This window comes from Eurytemora carolleeae, unplaced genomic scaffold, assembly GCF_000591075.1.
Source record: "Eurytemora carolleeae unplaced genomic scaffold, Eaff_2.0 scaffold1714, whole genome shotgun sequence".
NCBI lineage: Eukaryota > Metazoa > Arthropoda > Copepoda > Calanoida > Temoridae > Eurytemora > Eurytemora carolleeae.
The window spans coordinates 30,263-51,183 of NW_019397642.1; the positions used below are offsets into that span (position 1 = coordinate 30,263).

The 20,921-nt window shown below is 30.8% G+C and overlaps 1 protein-coding gene across 2 annotated transcripts in view; it reads left to right on the forward strand.

The window, feature by feature from the left end:
- The window catches only part of LOC111715310 (FMRFamide receptor), a 34,514-nt gene extending 14,909 nt beyond the window's left edge, over positions 1-19,605 (forward strand). The window contains exons 6-17 of one of the 2 annotated variants that reach the window (XM_023490618.1): positions 2,786-2,918; positions 4,075-4,178; positions 6,821-6,914; positions 7,694-7,751; positions 10,472-10,549; positions 12,085-12,154; positions 12,552-12,646; positions 13,204-13,277; positions 14,154-14,202; positions 18,067-18,119; positions 18,460-18,528; positions 18,755-19,605. In XM_023490618.1, the coding sequence (XP_023346386.1) occupies positions 2,786-2,918; positions 4,075-4,178; positions 6,821-6,914; positions 7,694-7,751; positions 10,472-10,549; positions 12,085-12,154; positions 12,552-12,646; positions 13,204-13,277; positions 14,154-14,202; positions 18,067-18,119; positions 18,460-18,528; positions 18,755-18,940 (1,063 nt within the window). In that variant the 3' untranslated portion in view covers positions 18,941-19,605. The remainder of the gene's footprint in view (positions 1-2,785; positions 2,919-4,074; positions 4,179-6,820; positions 6,915-7,693; positions 7,752-10,471; positions 10,550-12,084; positions 12,155-12,551; positions 12,647-13,203; positions 13,278-14,153; positions 14,203-18,066; positions 18,120-18,459; positions 18,529-18,754) is intronic. The other variant, XM_023490619.1, reaches the window with a different exon arrangement.
- The last annotated feature ends 1,316 nt before the right edge of the window (positions 19,606-20,921 follow it).

Genomic DNA, 20,921 nt, shown 5'->3' on the forward strand with positions numbered 1-20,921 from the left:
GGGAAATGTCTCATATCTATTTGTTAAATTGAGCATCAAGGAGAAGCTATAACAGTTCTTAATCTTACTTTCATGTTTTCTTGAATTTTTTTAGAATTTGCGAAGGTAGATTATTATAAAGTACTAGCTGAAGGGCCCGTGGAAAAAAAAATTTAGAAAAAAATATTTGAAAAATAATTTTACAAAAAATTCCAAAAAAAAATTCCAGCCCAATCGGTCCACTTTCCCGTTTTTGAGTATAATGCGCTTTTTACAACTAGCTCACTTACATAACTTACAAAATAAATCACTGAAAGTAAAAGTTAACTTAAAAAGACTAAATAAACTGTTAAATTATTTCTAAGATCGTTGTTTCCCCATTCTATTTTTTAAATAAAAGGACAAAGTTGATTTAATTTCCCGTATTTTAAATAAACAATTTCCCGCATTACTAGTTAAATTTATATTGTAAAAACAAAGTTATATTAATATTTTTATTTCACAATGCTTTAATGGTTTTTAAATTAAAAAATAACAGTACACGTAAGTTCGTAACTGCTTGAAAATTGACATTGATATGAATTCGAGGAACTGTCTCAAAACCAGGATATGTTCCAAAAACACGACATCAGCTGAAAATTAAATGTCGTTTTTGTTTCAAAATAGGGAGGAAAATGAAATCAAGTATCATCAAAAACTAATACTCCCACCTTCTTATTAGTTTAAAATTGACATTTTTTGTTTCATTATTTAGTCTTAGCCATTTTTATAAATGTATGGTGTAACTCCCCTTCGATTTATAGATATATACTTTTGGAAAAGATAGCTTGTAGACTTGGTCCATGTTCTAACACTTAGTGTTAGAAATAGTTTTGGAACTAATTTCCCCTGAATTTAACGTCCATTTTCAAAAAAAGGGAATGCCCAAATTATACTCTTTAAAACTATATCTAATAAAAATGTCACTTTTCCGGCATGAAAAGTGTTTGATTTGGATTGTTTAATTCTACCATTATAATTCAAGCTTTAATTTGATCATTCCCTGGTATCAAAGGACCGTTTAAATTGAAACAAAGCTTGAAATTGAAACATTTTTAGAATTTAACAAATTAAATTAGAATTGTAAGTCGAATAAATACTTAAAACATCTGAGTCAAGGATATAATGCAAGGAAAGTTATTTCAGAGGTGTACGCATCTTTTGTACTGTATTGCACTGTCTCTGGGCGGTAATGTAAACACAAGACGGATATCGAAGCCTGACATAAAAAAATCAATGAAATATTCTGGTCATAGGAAACTATTATGTGAATTATCAAAATTGTCAAAATTTAATGCTTTTAACCCCCTCGAATACTAGACGAACACTGATGCATCTATTCTTGTTTACAAATTCCGCCCAGAACGAACTAGTTTCAATATGTATGCAGAGTATACACAATTGCAATTACGAAAAATCCTCTTTGGAAACGATGGCTCTGTTTTTAGAGCGTAATTTCACATGACCCTCCGTACATAGTTGGCAATGCCCTTAAAAGCTTTGTCTGATCAATTATGAATTAGATATCATTGTTTATAGTTTTAAAAACTGATTGTTATCTATTGTGGATTTAATTACAAAAGTGACTTGCATTAGGAATGATAAAAATTATGAAACCAAAGGAAAACAACAATATTTTCTACATAAATGACGAAATAAAGGTTTAATGGGTATCCTTGTAAATAATATACATTGCAATCTTTGCTGGATTGTCATTTGAAATTACGCTTACAGTCCCTTTAAGCTGGAATGCCAGCCAATAGAGGGCATAACTAAACTGTGCTTTGAATTATTATTTATTTGAATTGAACTTTTGTCATAGCGAGAAAATGTTCAAAATCGTCAGGTTTTTGGTTGTGATGCAATGGTTGGATTCGAAGTAAACTTGTACATTTCGCCTAGTCACATTTTGCCTAGTAACACTTTTTGCTTAGACACATTTTGCAAGTAACACTTTCTTTAGTAACATTTGCCATAGTAAAATTTTCTCTTGGTAAATATTTGCCTTGGTAACATTTGTTTTGCGAACATTTTGCCTTGGTCAAATTTTGTCTTGGTAACTTTTTGCCTTAGTAAAAACTTCCTAAAATTTTACATTGAACAATTTATTTTGAATGGTGAACCAGCAGATAAACGAATTGTAAAGATAATACAAGTTAGGATTAGCCGGGCACAAAAACTATCTATCACATTTAATGTGTCAAATTATTACTTTTATTAAAAACCTCAGTCAAAATTGTTTCTTCCGGAAAATAATATTACATGTTTATATTATATACACATGTATATATAAGAATACTAAATATATGTTTATATTATATACATGTATGTATAAGAATACTATATATTATATATGCTTATAAAACAAGTGCGTAAACCTAATTATAAAGGAATAATCTTATTATACTGATTGTATGCCGGAAAAAAATCTAATTTTATGAATAATTTGATAGATTGCAATTTCAATTTACATTACTTTTTTAATTGACCCTCCATCCAAGCAAAAAAAGAAATGTTTGATTGAATATTTAATCTGATCAAAAATGTGATATAAAAGCTAAAAGTTTACAGAGAAACTTAAAAAAAACAGTTTAAATAAACAAAAACACGCACATATCTAGTTCATACATGATCAGAATAGGGTACCGTTGTGAATCAGACATATTTGAACGGAGGATCACGTGAAATTACGCTTACACTACCTTTAAATGCTATTTCGGCCAATTTTATAAATCAGAATTGTTCCGAATAAAATAATATTATGTAGGCCCTGGCTGTACCGCAATCTCGAGCAGACCCACAGTATGATGTTTCGTGTATTATCCTACACCCTGCCCTCACTAGCACTCTCCCTTCTACTCAATATACCAAAGTTTCTAGAGGCTAGGATCGAGTATAAGGTAATTAAAAGTTTTAAAGTTATTCAAAAAATGACCAGGGTTACTCACAAAGGATGAAACCTTTACAGGAATTTACACCGTCTGTTTCAATTATAACTCTCTGCAACTGTAAACAGGTTTAGCTCTTCGTCAAATCATTAAATAAGCCTTAAAAGACTATATTCAAGGCAGGAGATTTAATTTAACCTTAAATCGTCATGTTTAGATAGTTTCAGGTCGTCTTTACAATAGTATTCTTTATGGATAACCCTGTAATAAACAGGGTTGAGTATTTATGAATGAGGGAGTGATCTAAACTATGTGCGGCTGATCCAAACAAAAAAGTCTAAAGTGACTGAATACTAAATTTAAAGTGACCCTGTCTTTGTAAAGTTAGAGATATAAGATATAAGTCAAATCTACAAAACAATTTGATTTTACAGCATGTAATGTAAGCAAACATTCAGAGCAAATTTTTTATTTTTTTATTTGGAAGTCTCTTGAAAGCACCCGTGTAGGGTCGCTGAAGTGGTTTGAATCCAAGTTTGAATAAGCTCTTGTAAAATTTCAAGAACTGCACATGCATGTTTTAATACATTGGTCACAAGGAATCTAGATCTCTCAAGAATAATTTTATGAACCATGAATTGGAATTAAAAATCAATATCTTGGGTAGGGTAGCCGAAGCTGGTTCAGTCATGTTAAATAGTAAGGGATGTTTTAAAGTATTTTGTAATCAAATCAAAGAAAAGTTCCCAGGTTTGAGATTTGAACGTCTTATTAGGTAATTTCCTATTTCAAAGCGTTTTTTTTCTGGTAAGTGTCAAAAATGATTTTGAGGGCAAAAAATGGGTTGTTTCTTTTATCTTTCATAACATTTTATAAATACATATTTTTGGCCTTGAATCTCACTTAAAAGCATGAAAAAAGTAATGCTTTCTAAATGCCAGTTCATGGAGTATAATTTTTCAATGGAACTATTCATATATAAAAAAATAAAAGTAAAAGCATCAAATTCTAAATATTTTGAAATAAAGATGACGTATACCAAGACAGCGTAACATAATGTACCCATAAAGTAAATTGAAGTAATATGAAATTTCAATAATAACCTGGCAGCGCAGATAAATATACATGTTTTTTTTTGAAAATTTCAAATTAATAATCTTGTTTTTAGACCTTCAAGGATGCAGAAAACAATGAAACGGCTGAACCGTATTATGCTCCGACTGAACTGCGTCTTGACACCGACTATGTTTACTACTACATTCACTGGACCAGGTTGGGGGCTATTTTTTCCTTATATTCATGAATCATGCAATTTAAAACCTTTTCCTTTCTTTGCCGAATCAAAAAAGGTCCATAAAAAGAGTATAACCAAAGCAGAGGGCTTAATTCGACCTTGGAATCACCATGTTTAAATGGAATGACCGGCAATTTATGGTAGTTGTGTGGTAAATACCTACTCCATAACAAGTTCTCGTAGCGTATTTAAAAATTTCTCAATAATACTGCAATCTCAGTTCAACTACCATACATTGCCGGTCACTCCCTTTAAAGAGTTTAATGTTTACAGGCAGCCCTTTTCTTTGTGGGTTACCCTGCAGTTTACTCTGAAAAGAAAAAAATATCAAAATCTAGGAAAATGATAAAATCATTATCTAGTTACAACTCCCCTTATGGTAAATCCCATTTTTTAAATCAATGAAAAATCTTTCTATACACCTGGGGGTTTCAGCACAAAATAACTTGAACAATAATTGTTGAATGTCCATTAAGATTTCATATTTTTTTATTTGATCCAATTCCCCTGTAAACAGCTTAAAAGATCGGGCACAGGTTTTTTTGTGGCAATTTATATGTTGATTGCAAGGAACATGGCTGGTCGAAATTGAAAAGCTTTGCCATAAATCAAAATAATGTCAATTTTCACGATGCTTGAAAATCCACCAATTTAAACAAAATAGTCCCCAATATTTTTCTTTTTCTTCTAAAAAGTTGATAAAATCATTATTTTTTTTTGTAAACAGAGGCCGAATTTAAAGAATTTGAGCCGCGGCTTAATTTTAAGCCGCGGCTCAAATATGGTTGGTTCCACTTAAAATTGTATTCAATTTTAAATTTAAGCCGGCGCTCAATAAAAACCAGTTTTTGGGGGGTTTTGAGACGCAGCTTAAATTCATTAAATTCGGACATTGTTTAATTTCAAAAATAATTTTTCATTCACTGATTTACAAAGAATGATAATAAATCTTTGAACTCAAACATATCTGTCAAAATAAATTCTTTTTAATTCTGTTCAGAGCAAAGATTTTCATAATTTAAAGAAGCTAAGAAACACCTTTTAGATACAAAACCATTTCATTAATTGGTCTAATAAAGATTTCACAAAAATTTGCAAATTCCATACCAAAAACTAATTTTTAAAAAAGAATTTTGTTGTCAGAAATGCATGAACTAAAATTTCTTAAATTACAATATTTGGTTTACATCGCAAAATAGAAAAGTTTTTATCATCTTTTAGGATTCATAGTTTTTGGGAAAAGTATTTCTGTTCAATATTTACTTTATTTCTTTTGCTAAATGTTTCATGATATAGTGGGAGAAAACTTATAACGTTTTTATAACATATATTGGTTCCCAGGAGAGAGAAATAAATAAAAAGGGAAAAAGGAATTATATAGAAATACAAAAAATCTTTCATAATCGTACAGGTAACTCCTTAAACTCACTCACTAGAAATAGTCACCTATATGTGAACTACATTTACTCTCTTGGCGGTTTCATTGTGATCGGCTGCGCGTGGGTCCTTTCCCATACATTTCCCATACCTTTCCCATACCTCTCCATACCTTTCTCATACCTTTCCCATACCTTTCCCATACCTTTCCCATACCTTCTCCATACCTTTCCCATACCTTTCCCATACCTTTCCCATACCTTTCCCATACCTCTCCATACCTTTCTCATACCTTTCCCATACCTTTCCCATACCTTTCCCATACCTTCTCCATACCTTTCCCATACCTTTCCCATACCTTTCCCATACCTTTCCCATACCTATCCCATACCTTTCTCCTACCTTTCCCATACCTTTCCCATACCTTTCCCATACCTTTCCCATACCTTTCCCATACCTTTAATGCTTTAATGCTTAAAGGGACAGTATACGTAATACCAAGTGACCGATTTTTAAGCATAGCCCCAGGTTTTCTGGTTTATTACAAAAATGTAATCAAACATAATTTGAAACATGAAGATGTCCCTGTACATCAGTCTTGGAGAATCCCAATTTTCTTATAACTTTTAGATATATACCAGAGCTGAAAACTTTTGAATCGGATACCTTTAATCCCAAATGCTTAATCTGAATATCCAACGTGGACACTTTTAATTTCCTCCTTAATCCGCTCTTTTTCTCTTTCTGGATATCTGTATATGTTTGACCAATGAGAGTCCACTCATTAAATGGCGGGCAAAATTTCAAACTTCCCGGCAGCAATGATTGGCTGTTCCAGTCACGGCCTGCTTATTTATATGCTTCTTATCTACCGATCTATACTATTCAGGACCAGCGTACATGTAATTTTGTGGGTGGTCTTCACAGCTGTTTTATCTAAATGGACCCTGGATTTTTTTTTGAAATTTTTAAAATCTCTGCATAGTGTACTTAATGTTTCACTCCAACAAAATTTCATTCTGACTATTGTTCATTCTATAAAAATGATTTGTACTTTTAAAAAGTTTGAAGTGAAGTTCAGGGTCTAAAATAGAGAAGAGCTTTGCATAGTAGATCGTGGGCCCTGGAATCAATGGATTTGAATACAATAAGATTGTAGATTTTTAAAATCCTTTCATTTCTGTACAATAACTTTTTTGTACGAGAATAAATTAATAAATAAATATATACAATTTTCTATCAGGTTGATTTTGACCGGCGTGGGTCCGTTCCTCTACCTGTCCGCCATGAACCTGATGATCTACTGCAGGATGCAGAGGCCTACAACTGTCGTCCAGGTACAGAATGAGTTAAGCTACTTAGACTTAGATGAACCACTTCTTTCCAACTCGAGTCGGCTCATAAGGGAAGTGGTTCAACTAAGTCTAAACGGAGTTGGTACAAAACACCTAAAAACTTAACTTCTGAATCACCTAAAACTCAAAATGTGTAAATACCTTATTTTCAAAACACCCGAAGATACATAACACCTAAATTTCATTTTTAAGTAAAAACATCTTAACTTTTAGCTTTGAACGAAACATCATTAAATTTTAAAACGTTCATTTTTAAATCACACAAAATGTGTAATCACCTTATATACATAACACCATACATAACACCTAAATTTCATTTGAAGGTAAAAACATCCTAACTTTTAGATTTAAACGAAAACATCATTAAAATTTAAAACGTTAATTTTTAAAGATTTAGCTGTTTCTTTTCTAAAATGAAATTTAGTTTTTTTTACTTTTAAATGAAATGTTTATGTCTTGTACACTCACAAAAGTTCATTTTAAAATTTTGATGTCTCTTTCCAAAAATAAAAGTTAAGTGTTTTTTTTACCTGTAAATGAAAATTATATGTTTTTACCCTGAAATGAAATTTACGTGTTTTTAAAATTTAGGTAGTTTAAAGCGTGGGTGTTTTGTACCCACGCCGTCATAACAATTTCATCTCGCCAAGGGCGTCGACAGAAATAAATCTGGGGGGGGGGGGGTGAAATATGTGAGAAGCGCAAAAAAGTTGTTTGCCCCCCCCCCTTGGGAGATCCTTTCTAATTTTCTAATTATATAGAGACGATCTGCAGCTGCAAAGAAAGCGGGAAACCTTGCTTCAATTCTTCTAGTCATAGGTACATATATTTCTACTAGTCATAGGCACATATTGTTCTACTTGTTATAGGTACATATAGTTATAATAGTCATAGGTATTTATTTCTACTAGTCATAGGTTTATAGCTCTACTAGTCATAAGTATATAGTTCTACTATTCATAAGTATATAGTTCTACTAGTCATATGTATATAGTTTTACTATTCATAGGTTATAGTTCTATAGTCCTAGGTACATATAGTTCTACTAGTCATAGGCATATAGTTCTACTAGTCATAGGTATATGGTTCTACTAGTCATAGGTATATAGTTTTACTAGTCATAGGTATATAGTTCTACTAGTCCTAGGTATAGTTCTACTAGTCATATGTATATAGTTCTACTAGTCCTGGTATCTATGTAGTATGTACATATTACAATTCAAATTTGAAACAATTGTTTAATTCATAAACTTTTCATTTCTAATCTAATCTAATCTAATCTAATCTAATCTAATCTAATCTAATCTAATCTAATCTAATCTAATCTAATCTAATCTAATCTAATCTAATCTAATCTAATCTAATCTAATCTAATCTAATCTAATCTAATCTAATTAACATATATTATTGGCTAGGTACATTATATGAAGTGTATAGACACATTATGAATAGTAAAATTACAAATACATATATGTGTAAACATAAGAAAAAGAAAGAGAAACAATGCTGTTTAAAACACAACAGAAATATCCATTTTAAACTTTTCTTTGACACTTACAAACTTTTCAAATAAATACTATTGTTTCTTCTTTGCTCAAAGAAAAGTTATTACATTTAGAGAAAAACCTTTAGAGAGACGAAATATTTTTTGTCTATGGGGCGCAAAACAGCAATAATTACTCAGCCGCTGCTAACGAGACTGCATTTCATTATTTAAATGGGACTGTTTAGGCAGTGCATTATCTGAAGAAGTGCTCCGAAATATTATTTGCCCACAATTTTCTACAACCACCTCTAAAGTATCGAATGTAAGACCTGTTAAATGCTTGAATTTGCAACATTTTTGTTACAATATGATGGCAGTCAAACATTCTATTGAAATTTACAATAAAACGTCTGGAAGCCTAGATAGAAACTATGATAAGTTTGAATCATTTTTGGCATTTAAAAAAAATTTTGTATACTTTTCCATTAAATGTAATGTATACACCATTACACATACATTTCTAAATTAATATTTCAATATATTTTCTATAACATTTTGCTTTTTTATGTTTGTTTGTTTATCCATTATTTGATATGTAAAAATCGCCACCACCCCATAATATCGATACCATCACCCCCTTCCCCACATATAAGTAGATGTTTACAGAGTTGGTAGCATAGTTTAATAACAATACAGATAGAAAACTAGATGTCGTCTTTTCAAGATTTAGGGGTTTTTCATTCACAATAACCCTGAGACAGAAGCCTAAAGGAGTAACGCGCATGCCGCGTTGAATGACAAGACAGAGAGAGAGCGTAACTCCTTTGGGCTTCTCAGGGTTATCATGAACGAAAACCCCCTAAATATTGAAAAGACGACATCTAGTGTTCTATCTGTATTGTTATTAATATTGGTAGACACAATATAATGTATTTGATTATCTGGGTTTTAAATAAAATCTATAGAAATCCCAATTCTAATTGTCCTTTTATAGTGTAGTTTTTTTGTTGTTTTTTTTTCAAAGTAAATGAAAAACAACTGAACCGATTGGGCCAACATTTTCTACAGAACCTCACATGACCACAGGAAAAGTTTATTTGTGGTCGAAATAAAGGAATTTTCCATTTATAAAATGAATTTTTTTATCCGCCAGTGAAAAAAGAAAAATTTTCAAAATCTGAAATGATCAACTAAAAGATTAAAAAATATATAAATATCTGTACTTTTGTTTGTATCCAAAAATCGTCAAATGTGATCTACACTATCGTCGATTTTAATACAAACTTATCAAATTTATTTGCTTTTACAACCACACCAGAACATTCATGAAACATACATTCCAAATCTGTGGGGGGAGGGGGGGGGGGGGCACGTTAAATTAAAGTAAATTACACATCACGGCAAACTAGAGTGTACAGTGTACAAGAAAATATTCAGCTGTTCGTTTACATAAATTTTAGAACAATATAAGGAGGCTAATCAAAAACGTTATCAGTTTGAAGTTGTAAATTTTCTTTTCGCTAAAGCTCGGGACAAATTAAAATCTTAAAAGGCTTCTCGATACAGAGAAAATTTAAGTCAAAAAATATATAGCACGTCGTGAAATAATAATAGTGTTGTAGGTAACTTATGAAACATTTGTGTACTTGTCTTACTGCAATGCCTATTTCTAGATAAAATAAGCTTTTTAAGAAAGCAGAAAAAATATAAAACTTATTTTAATTTTATTTTGATCTAATTGAAAAAATATCTTGGAATTATCATAAATCGTTTTGGAGAAAACCCGGGAACCAATCAAAACGTTATTGCACACGTCCTTTAATGTATAGCTAATTTAACTTTATAGCACGACGATTACTTTATAGTAAGTTCATCATTAGATTCACCATTAAGTTATTAAGAATGATAAAGTACACAATGATTGTTTAATCAAATTTCAACCTTTTGTGTAAATTAGTTTAACATATATTGTGTAAATTAATAATATGGCCACGATTGAAATTATATGATAATATATGATAATATAACAATAAAGTATAACTTCTATTTGTAGTTCTGGTTTTCTTGGTCTCTAATGTTCCCAGGCTTATTGTAAACCTAGCAGAGTTCTACTTTCAGAATCCGGAAAATGGTAAGTTTAAAGCAACGTTTAAAGGGACTGTACGCGAAATTTCAAGTGACAGTCAATTTAAAGGGACTAAAAGCGAAATTTAGAGTGACCCTCACTGCCCGACTCACGGTTACAACGGTATTCTTGAAACCTTTATTTGGATAAGAATGTGCAAGATATTGTAGATTAAATATAGTGTTTCATCATGATGATTCCTATATTTATATTTTTTTTGCATTAGTAGTTAAAAATTATAATCATGGATATATATTTATATATAATTCAAACTTGAGCAAACAACTTCTGAGATATTTAGACAACTCTGAAATTATTCATAACATTTTTGGATTTACACTCGCTGATACTTATACTTATACTCGCTGATACTTTTTAGTATCCCTAGACATGTAAGTTTTTAAGATGCAACATGATTGTTGTTAGCTAAAATCTCAGAGGAGTTATCGACAAAATACTCCTCAATTTTTGCTTGGGAGTGTGCACATCTTGGTTTGCTGTGCAATGCTTTTAAGGGTATCGTTGTTAATCGGTCGATGCCATATTTACACGAAGGGCCCCTTGAAAGTACTCGTACAGTCCCTTTAAAGGCGACTTTAGTTGGAATTTCAAGTGACGTTCCATATAACATTGGAAACTTGGCAACATTTTCATCAGTTTCATAAAACATTGGAATCTTGGCCTCATTTTCATCAGTTTCATAAAACATTGGAAACTTGGCAACATTTTCATTAGTTTCATAAAACATTGGAAACTTGGCAACATTTTCATCAGTTTCATAAAACATTGGAAACTTGGCAACATTTTCATCAGTTTCATAAAACATTGGAAAATTGGCAACATTTTTATCAGTTTCACCGTTTTTTGCATTTGTATCTTCTCTTAGAGCTGAAATTGGGCAAAGTGTAGAGACAGTAAATTATAAGAATAAATAAATTTGAAATTCGTAAAACTTTTCAAATTATACGGAACCTTTCTAATTCCAAATTTCTTAAAAACAATAAAAAAAACAAAGCATGTTATCGCTAATTTAGATGTCATGAATGTATTGTAAAGTGTTCCAAATCACTGAAAAATATTATTTTTGGGATGATCCAATTTCTTTTATTAAATCAGTTGCAAAAATATTATTCTTTAGAAGACTGTGTAAGTCTATATGAACAGTTATGTAAGATGCCGTGTTTAAACATCCAAAGTTTGTTTACTTCAATAGGCTCCTAATATTTTGGAAAATATGTTGCAAAATGTTGCGCTTAACAAGTTTGCTTTTACATTATGAAACATTTTTATTCTAACCTAAGATATTAAACAAAAAGATTTATCAAAACAATTAGCAACAATGTTTTCAAAAATTGTTTTAGTTAGATTATTTTGGCCAAAAAAAACAAGGGCTTATACTGAAAGTAATCTATACCCCCTTTCATTTTTTGCAAACATTCCCTTTCACTATTTCAAGTTTTAATTGAGTCTAAAAGTCGTCTTCCTATTCCAGAGTTTTCTGGTTCTCACAGTACGTTGAATATGTAATTAATTTATTTTAGGATACTTCTGTGATCCAGTTTGGTGGCAGATTTTGATCAGTGTCAGCCATCTTTTCCTCACTCTAAACAGGTAAACTACTTATGTTTCAAATTAAATTGAATTAAATCATTTTAAATTCAAATTAAATTAGATTAAATTATTATTTTACCTTATTCCAAATAATAATTTTTATTTCTTGCAAAGCTTATTATTTTCCAAATCATTTCCTTTTAAAGAAAGAAATTAAATCTTTGCCAAAAACTCTGATTTCTATATCTTTGCAATCCAATGTCGTACATTTTGGATATTTAAAGCTATGAATTCTGTTAAACCATTTAATCTAAATTTGAAATATCAAAGTCATAGGAATGACAAAGTTTGAGTTTGTGGTAAAGACTCAATTCCTTTTGTCGGCATTAATCGACCTTTGTGATGATGTTTATCTTTATAACTCTATTGTCCAAACTTATTGAAAATGTTATTTCAGCTCCTTGAACTTCCTGATCTACTGCTCTGTTGGTGAGAAGTTCAAGAAGATCTTCTGTAAGAGTATCAGGAAGATAAAACAGTTCTCTAACGTCAGTAAGTTTTTACAAAATAGATTCTTCAATACTCAAGGGATGACTGTACGAATTTAAAACTTTATCTGTATGTTGTAGAATAGCTAAAGTAAGCTTGTCGTTGCTCATGTAAAAAAAAAAATCTTGTAAATTTTCCCAGTCTGTGCGGGACTAAACAAATTATTTTCCTAGACTTTGCGGGAATAAACTAATCATTTTCCTAGACAGTGCGGGAGTAGACTTATTAATACTCCCAGACAGTGCGGGAATAAACTAATTATTTTTCCCAGACTTTGCTGGAAAAAATAATTTTTTTTTCCGGACTGTGCGGGAATGAACCAATTTTTTTCCAGATTGTCCAGGAATAAACTAAATATGTTCCTAGACTGTGCGGGAATAAACTAATTATTTTCCAAGACTGTGCGGGAGTAAACTAATTATTTTTCCCAGACTGTTCTAGAATAAACTAATTATTTTCCCAGGCAGTGTGGGAATAAACTAATTATTTTTCCCAGACTTTGCAGGAAAAAATAATTATTTTTTCCAGACTGTGCGGGAATAGACTAATTATTTTCCTAGACTGTGCGGGAATAAACCGTGTGGATAGTGAAGAAGAAGAGGATGAGGGGGAAAATAAAAATAATATTCCCCAGGTAATACACTTTTTAAAAGATGGTTCAGTGATGGGAAAATAAACTCCTTAAAGGGACTGTTCGCGTAATTTCAGGGGACGCTAAATGCAAAGACGGAACAGTACCCGGCCTTTAAACCTCTGTGTTTAAATATCTAAAAACCAATTGAATTCCTGTAAAATGGGGTGTATGCAAAACAATGTGAACTCAACATAAAAGAAAGTAAATGTTAATATCTTTAAAACCTTAAACAGCTCGGAAACAATGTGTTAAACTTTGCATGGAAATACAAATACAAAAGATCAGGTTTTGTTTGTTTATTTATCTGAACATAACTCATGAATCCCTGAACCAATTGGGCATTTTTGTTGCCTGGTTTAAAAAGTTGAGTCGAGTTGACATCTAACTATTTCATACATATTTGACATTTTTGGTCGTCTTTCAATTCTCACTTTTACTGGGACACACTTTAGCGAACCAGCAAAAAATAGATTATATGATTTATTTAATTACAAAAATTTTCATTTAAGACAGTTTTCAATTTAAAATTTTTTATGAAGCTGTACGTTATAGAACGTGTGATATAAAATTTTGATTGGTTCCCGGATTTTCTCCAAGAATTTTAGAATATTTCCAAAATATTCTTTTCATTATAAATGAAATTAATTTTATATTTTTATTTCTGCTTTATGTTTAAAAGCTTATTTTATCTAGAAATAGTCATTGCAATAAGACAAGTACACAAACATTTTATAAAATTACCTGTTTCTCGCTAAAGCTCGGGACAAAATATAATCTAAAAAGTAAAAGTGAAAATTTCTGTCTAAATACTTTATAGCACTGCGAACTAAAATAATAATGTCATAAATAGTTATCATTGAAATAACATTTGTCTAGGACAACAAGGAAATGACTGTCTGCACTGACGTAGAAATTCTTGAAATAGGTAAATTTTTGATTTTTTTTTCAATTCTTTGTTAACGGCTTGTTAAGTGAACGTAACGGACAGGGCCATTATGATTATGATATCTTATATAGATGTATTATTGATCAGATAAAGGTTTAAAGGGTTTCGTTTTGAATTACTGAATCACACATGGCCCTCTTCGAGATCCCATGAAATTAGACCCCAGTCCCTTTAACTCTTGATTAAAGAGTTTTAATCTTGAAAGTTTTAACAAGGATCTTATCTGTCATACTTAGCACACACTGGACACAACCAACTTACTTAGATAACTAGATATCTAACAATATTAAAGAAAGTGCACTGTAAGCGTAATTTCAAGCGAACCTCCAATTAAAGAGCCGCAAGTCTGGTTTCCAACGTTTGATCATTGGTGACGGAGGATCCTTATTTTTCGGACTCAAAATTGAAAAATCCATATTTTTGAAAGGAAAATAATTACTTTCCGTAAAATATGTCAAAATTTTGAAATACAATAAACTTGTACATATACATAACCATCAACAGATCTTTAGTTTTTCTGTGGATAAATGAAGAAAGCAGTTAACACTCAATTTTCAACCAAAAACAAAAGAATATCTCCTTCATTATGTTTGATCAGACAAAACTAAGTTACCGTTGTTAACTGGACATGCCACTCACTAATACAGGGTGTCCCACGAATCACAACCCGTGAATAGTTTACAATGTCTTCTTCCATAATTTGTTAAGTTGTTTGATACCAAAAAAAATAATAAAAATATTGTATGGGAGTCATGTTATAGTAAAACTGAGTTCAAAGAAAATATATATAAAAACAGAAGAATTTTTTAACGAAATAAACTAAAAAAAGCCCTTAATATATAAAACAGTATATGGAAGACGGCATTCATAATTTTTTTTTTCGTGGGACACCCTATTGTCGACCCTTTTAAGTTGTTCATGATAGGTCTTAGAGGAAATCTTCAATAATAGATCTTGAAGTTACACCTTAAGTACAGCGAAAATTTTCGTTCGTATTTCGCAATGAATGAAGCGAAAAATGCGAAAACGAAGTGAAATTTCGCGAAAAAAAAAATCGTCTTGTATTATCAAAATTTTGTCTTTTTGAAGAATATTCGCAAAAATTTGCATTTTTTAAAAATTCCATATTTTATCGCGAAATTTTCGCATTGTTATTTTCGTGAAAAAATGCAAAAAAATCGCGCAACAGATTGAAGCAAAATTTCGCAAAAACTTTTTTTAAACGCAAAAATTTTTTTAACAGAAATTTTCTTTTTCGTTGGAAACCCTAAGCCCAATTCCATCGATGGATTCGAGAATCTAATTGAATTCCAAATGTGAAAAAATTAAGCGTTTCCCATCTGATAGTAGTTGAGAAAAAAATAGGCTAAAAAACACGTTGCATGTTACAAAATAATTGGATTTTTTATTTATTATTTATTTTTGTTTTCCGTCGTGTCTTTATCATTATGATTGTCTACTTCAATTAGTAAAATATAGTAATGTTTTGTATAAATAATCAAAAAAAAACTGTCTTGGTCCATAGAAATCATAAATATTAAACAAAACAAAAAAGTGGTTTAGAATCAAGTATTTTAAGATAGAGTTGCACACAATATTATGTACGGTACTATATCTATACTAGGCTTTAGGGTGCTTCTCGGCAATCCTCTATTTTAACTTTTGATTGTGCTCTTTCTATATTTGATATTTCACAACAATCCATAAACCTTCCCTGCTAGGTCCCACACATAATTTGGGCCTAAACGGTTCTGCCTCTTTGACGTTTATTGGAGGCCAACGAACAGACAAACAAATAGACACCCGGATATATATAGATTGTTGTATTATATGAACCTATATGTGCACAGAGACATAAAATAGACACCCGGATATATATAGATTGTAGTATTATATTAACCTATATGTGCACAGAGACATAAAATAGACACCCAGATATATATAGATTGTAGTATTATATGAACCTATATGTGCACAGAGACATAAAATAGACACCCAGATATATATAGATTGTAGTATTATATGAACCTATATGTGTACAGAGACATAAAATAGACACCCGGATACACATAGATTGTAGTATTATATAAACCTATATGTGTACAGAGACATAAAATAGACACCAGTGGCCGAATTTAAAGAATTTGAGCGGCGGTTTAAATTTAAGCCGCGGTTTAAATATGATTGGTTCCACTTAAAATTGTATTAAATGTTTCAAGATTTAAGCCGGCGCTTGATTGAAACCGGGTTTTGCCGGATTTAAACCGCGGCTCAAATTCTTTAAATTCCATCTCAGGATACATATAGATTGTAGTATTATATAAACCTATATGTGTACAGAGACATAAAATCTTAGAAAAGGAAAAGTCTTTGACACAAACTAGAACTATTTAATTCTTATATTTTTATCTCCTCACGGTGAAACCTTTTGATGTCTAAAAATTCGATTATTTGATCTATTGTATAATCAAAAAAGGTCTACGACATCGGATTGCTTAGATGTAGGGGTTATAAAATCAGAGTTTGTGGCAAAGATTTAATTCCTTAATCAGAAATTATTTGAAACCTTTTCCTTGAAGTAGACATAATCCTTCTGTTTCTGAAACCAAGTACGTAGAAATTTATTTTGCAGCCTCTCAGTTTATTTCACTTTGTTGTGAAGATAATTAATATTTCTTTCATCTTTCCCATCCTAAACTTACTGAAAACATGAAGAACATAATGTGTGTCCTAGAATACTAAAATCCAGAAACGGTTTAAAAACCGTCTTTTTAGCATCAATACCTTGTGAAACTTGTGTTCTTTAGCATCAATACTTTGTGGAACTTGTGTTCTCTAGTATCAATACTTTGTGAAACTTGTGTTCTTTAGCATCAATACTTTATGAAACTTGTGTTTTTTAGAATCAATACTTTGTGAAACTTGTGTTCTTTAGAATCAATACTTTGTGGAACTTGTGTTCTTTAGCATCAATACTTTGTGAAACTTGTGTTCTCTAGCATCAATACTTGTGTACGCTTTCCTAAATAATTATGAAACTTTGAAAAATACAAAGATATTGGAAGTTTAGACGATTTTTGTTTATTAAAAAAATTGAAACCTTAACAGTATTCCAATCCAGCAATTTAAAACTTATAGATTAATAACAATACAAATAGAATACTAGAAGATGTCATTTTTTTCTTTTCGTTCACAATAACCATGAGGAATTAGAACAGGCTCTCTCTCTGTCTTGTAATTCATCGCGGCGTGCGCGTAACTCATTTAGGCTTCGGCCTCAGGGTTATAAAATTTCTTCAGTTTTAGACTCACAGGATTGACAAATATTAGCATTGTTTCGAGAATCGCTAGGACTAAAAATTTATATTTACGAATTGATGCCGTAATATTTCAATAATTAAATTATAATATTTTGTGGCACCACATTTTTAAAAATTATTTTTTCTTGCATTCATGGTTCCCTGTAGGCCAAAACTAGTTTATTTGTTCTAAATCATTTTTTAAACCATTTAAATTATGAAGGAGTCGAGTCTTTGTCATATACATAAATTTTTAAATCCCTATATCTTTGGAACCTAATGTCGTTGGTGGCAGAGATTCAATTCATTTACGGCAAAAAACCAAAATTAAGCTTTAAATCGTCATGTTTTGGGTCGTCATTGCAGTCTTATTCTATGCGGGCTTGAATTGTTCAATCTATGGAAAGATTTTCGAATAACTGTAATCTGAAATTATGCGCAAATTTAAAATACATTTCAATCCGATGTTTTCTAAAGCAGACAAGTTTAGAATTATTCACCGAAATAAAATTCCTAAAAATAATATATGCTATAATCATTTTAGATCGGAAAGATAAAGCTGAGAGAAACAATGACCTAGAAATGAAAGCTATTGAGGTGAATAAATATATTTTTTAAATCATTGGGAAAAATAGATCAGTTGAATACTTTATTGAACAATACCCAAAGTTTTTATTTGAGAGGCATCAAAGCCTGGTTTTTATATGACACTTCCTGCTATTTCAGTTCATTCAGCTGAGACACAACCTAATTTTTTAAAACTCAAAATTTTTTTTAAAATTTTTTTTTTTAGAATTAAACTAGGGGGGGGGGTAACTTATGAACAGCTTGGGGTATATAATTTCTGAAATAATTGGATCAGTGAGGAAAACTTCGAAGTCTCCAATTTGAAATGGGGGGGGGGATTTTTTAATAAAGTTAAATCTGTTGTGTTTAGACATGTGAAAGTACAAGCACTGTACTGGCGTATATTTCTCCTGTATCCAACTTTGACACACTGCCAAAGGTAGTTCTTAGCCCATTTAAAAGGGAGGGTTCCTGAACTTTAAAGAGGGACTGTTTTTTGATTTTTGCTAATCTGAGGACAAACTTTTTATCAAACTATGTTTTACATTACAAAACTAGAAAACCCCCCGTCGACACTGATTGGCTTTTTAGATTCTCCTGAAGTAACCAAAATTAATGACCACTCCCTTTAAAAACTAATTAAAAATTGATTCTGAACCTTGTAGGCACCATACTTGACTCAGTATGAGAAAGAGAAGGAACCCATCAAGGAGGATACAGACCTGGATACTGATGAACCAGAGACCCAGAGAAAACATGTTCTTATCCTGTCACAGAATCCGGAGAAGATAAAGATTATATACACCTCAAAACCAGAACAAGTTCAGCTGAAACAGATATCAGCAGATTAAATACTCTACTCACCAGATTACGTAATTTAAACACAATAATTACGTCATGTTTTTGTCATAGTGCCAAAGTCTAGTACAGCCTGATCAGACGTTATAATTATTGTATTATGAATCTCAAATTATGCATTGATCTCCAACATATGCAGATCTGCGCATTAATTCAATTCCTCTTTGATATCCCATGGTGGTCATACCCTGCAAGGATAGCTTTAGTTAAGGGATCAAGCAGATATCCTCAAATTTTGAATTGATGAAGCATTTAAGATTGAGTAACTTTGATTAGAGTTCCATACAATGCTACCTACCAGGATTAAACGAAGGAACTGAGTACTTGCCACAAACTCTGAGTTTCTAATCCCAAAATCTTTGCAACCAAGTATTGTAGACCAAAGGTATTTCAAACTATAAATTTTGTTAGATTGAGTAATCCTAGTTTGAAATATCCGAATTTTAAAGGTTGCAAAAAGTCAATTTCATGAATTTAGCTTCACTTTGCACAATGGTTTTTTTTCCATCAAAACAAAAGTGGATCTTAAGATCAATTAAACTATAAGGTATTAAAAAAAAATCAAAATAATCAAAAATTTTTTTTTCAAATATAAAAATTTCTGTTGATAAAATATTAGTTATAAAAGATCAATGAAAAAGTCCCATTTCATTAAATTTCTAAATTATTAACTAAATTTAGTCAAACGTTTTAAGAGAATAATATAAAAATATTCTGACAACTGTATTAGATATTCTTAATAGATGTCAAAATCTAAATGAATGCATTTGTCGATATACTGTCATAATCTGTCAATTTTACCTACTCATTATAGAGTAAAATATCCGCTTATAGTATTTTACTCCAATCATATTGTAAAGATATTAAATCCATTTAAAAATGTTTAACCCTCAAAGGTTTGTTCAAGAATTTGAAGACAGTGATTGTTAAAAAATTCTAATTTAATTTATGATCATAAGTCTTTATTTATTTTATTTTAGAAACCTTTTAAAGGTAGACAAATCAATAATTATAGAAATTTTTGAAGGACGGAAGTATTTTTGATATTTATAAGAATTATTAATTTTGAAAATTATTCGAATCGAATCCCGCTAAATTGAAACATGACATTTACTTTCCATCTGATCAATATCGATTTTTAAACTCATTTTCAACAATCATGAACGTTCCTTTATCTCAGTTTTGCTTCGTAATAAATGTATTCGATGTTACTTGTTGTAAATATAATGGTTTAAATATTACAGCTGCTGATTCAAGCTCAAAAAATATTATTTTTCTGAAAAATTAGTTGTTATTTAAATATTTGTTAAAAGCCATTAGAGTTGGGAACTCTTGTTTTCAGAGCTAAAACTTTAGAATGAGATATCCTTAATCCCGATTACTTAATCTGAGTATCCAATGGACACACTTTTGATTTTCTTCTTAAACTACTCTTTCTTGGATTTTGCAGAGAAAAATCAAAAACCGGTTTTTTAAATTAGAGATTCCCTCCCGTTACTGTATATATTGATCTTAAATGGCACGCAAAATTTCAAATTTCCAGGCTTTTCCAGGCTTCTTAAACGCTACTCTGATTGGTTGAATTTTATACACTTTTCAGGATACAAGTACAAGATTAAGCTAGTCTTGATATTAAGAAAAAAAGAGAATCAAGCATTAATCTCGATATCCACAATTCTAAAGTTTTCAGCTCTGGATATTTTGTTAATCTGTAGATCAATTTTGTTTTTATTCGATATCCAGCACATGGTAATCTTACCCAGTCAGGGGTTGAAGGGAGCTTTAAGTATCCAACACCAAAGTTCCCAGCAAAAAGTATATTTTCACTTAGAAAAGATTAGAAAAATGTAATTTTGAAAATGGTTGAAATGTGGGAAATTTCTCACGCAGTCTTAGACTTAACACAAAATTGCTAAAGCTATATTATATATACAGTTTGAATTTGGAAAAATTAATCCTTAAAAAAATTGCCAA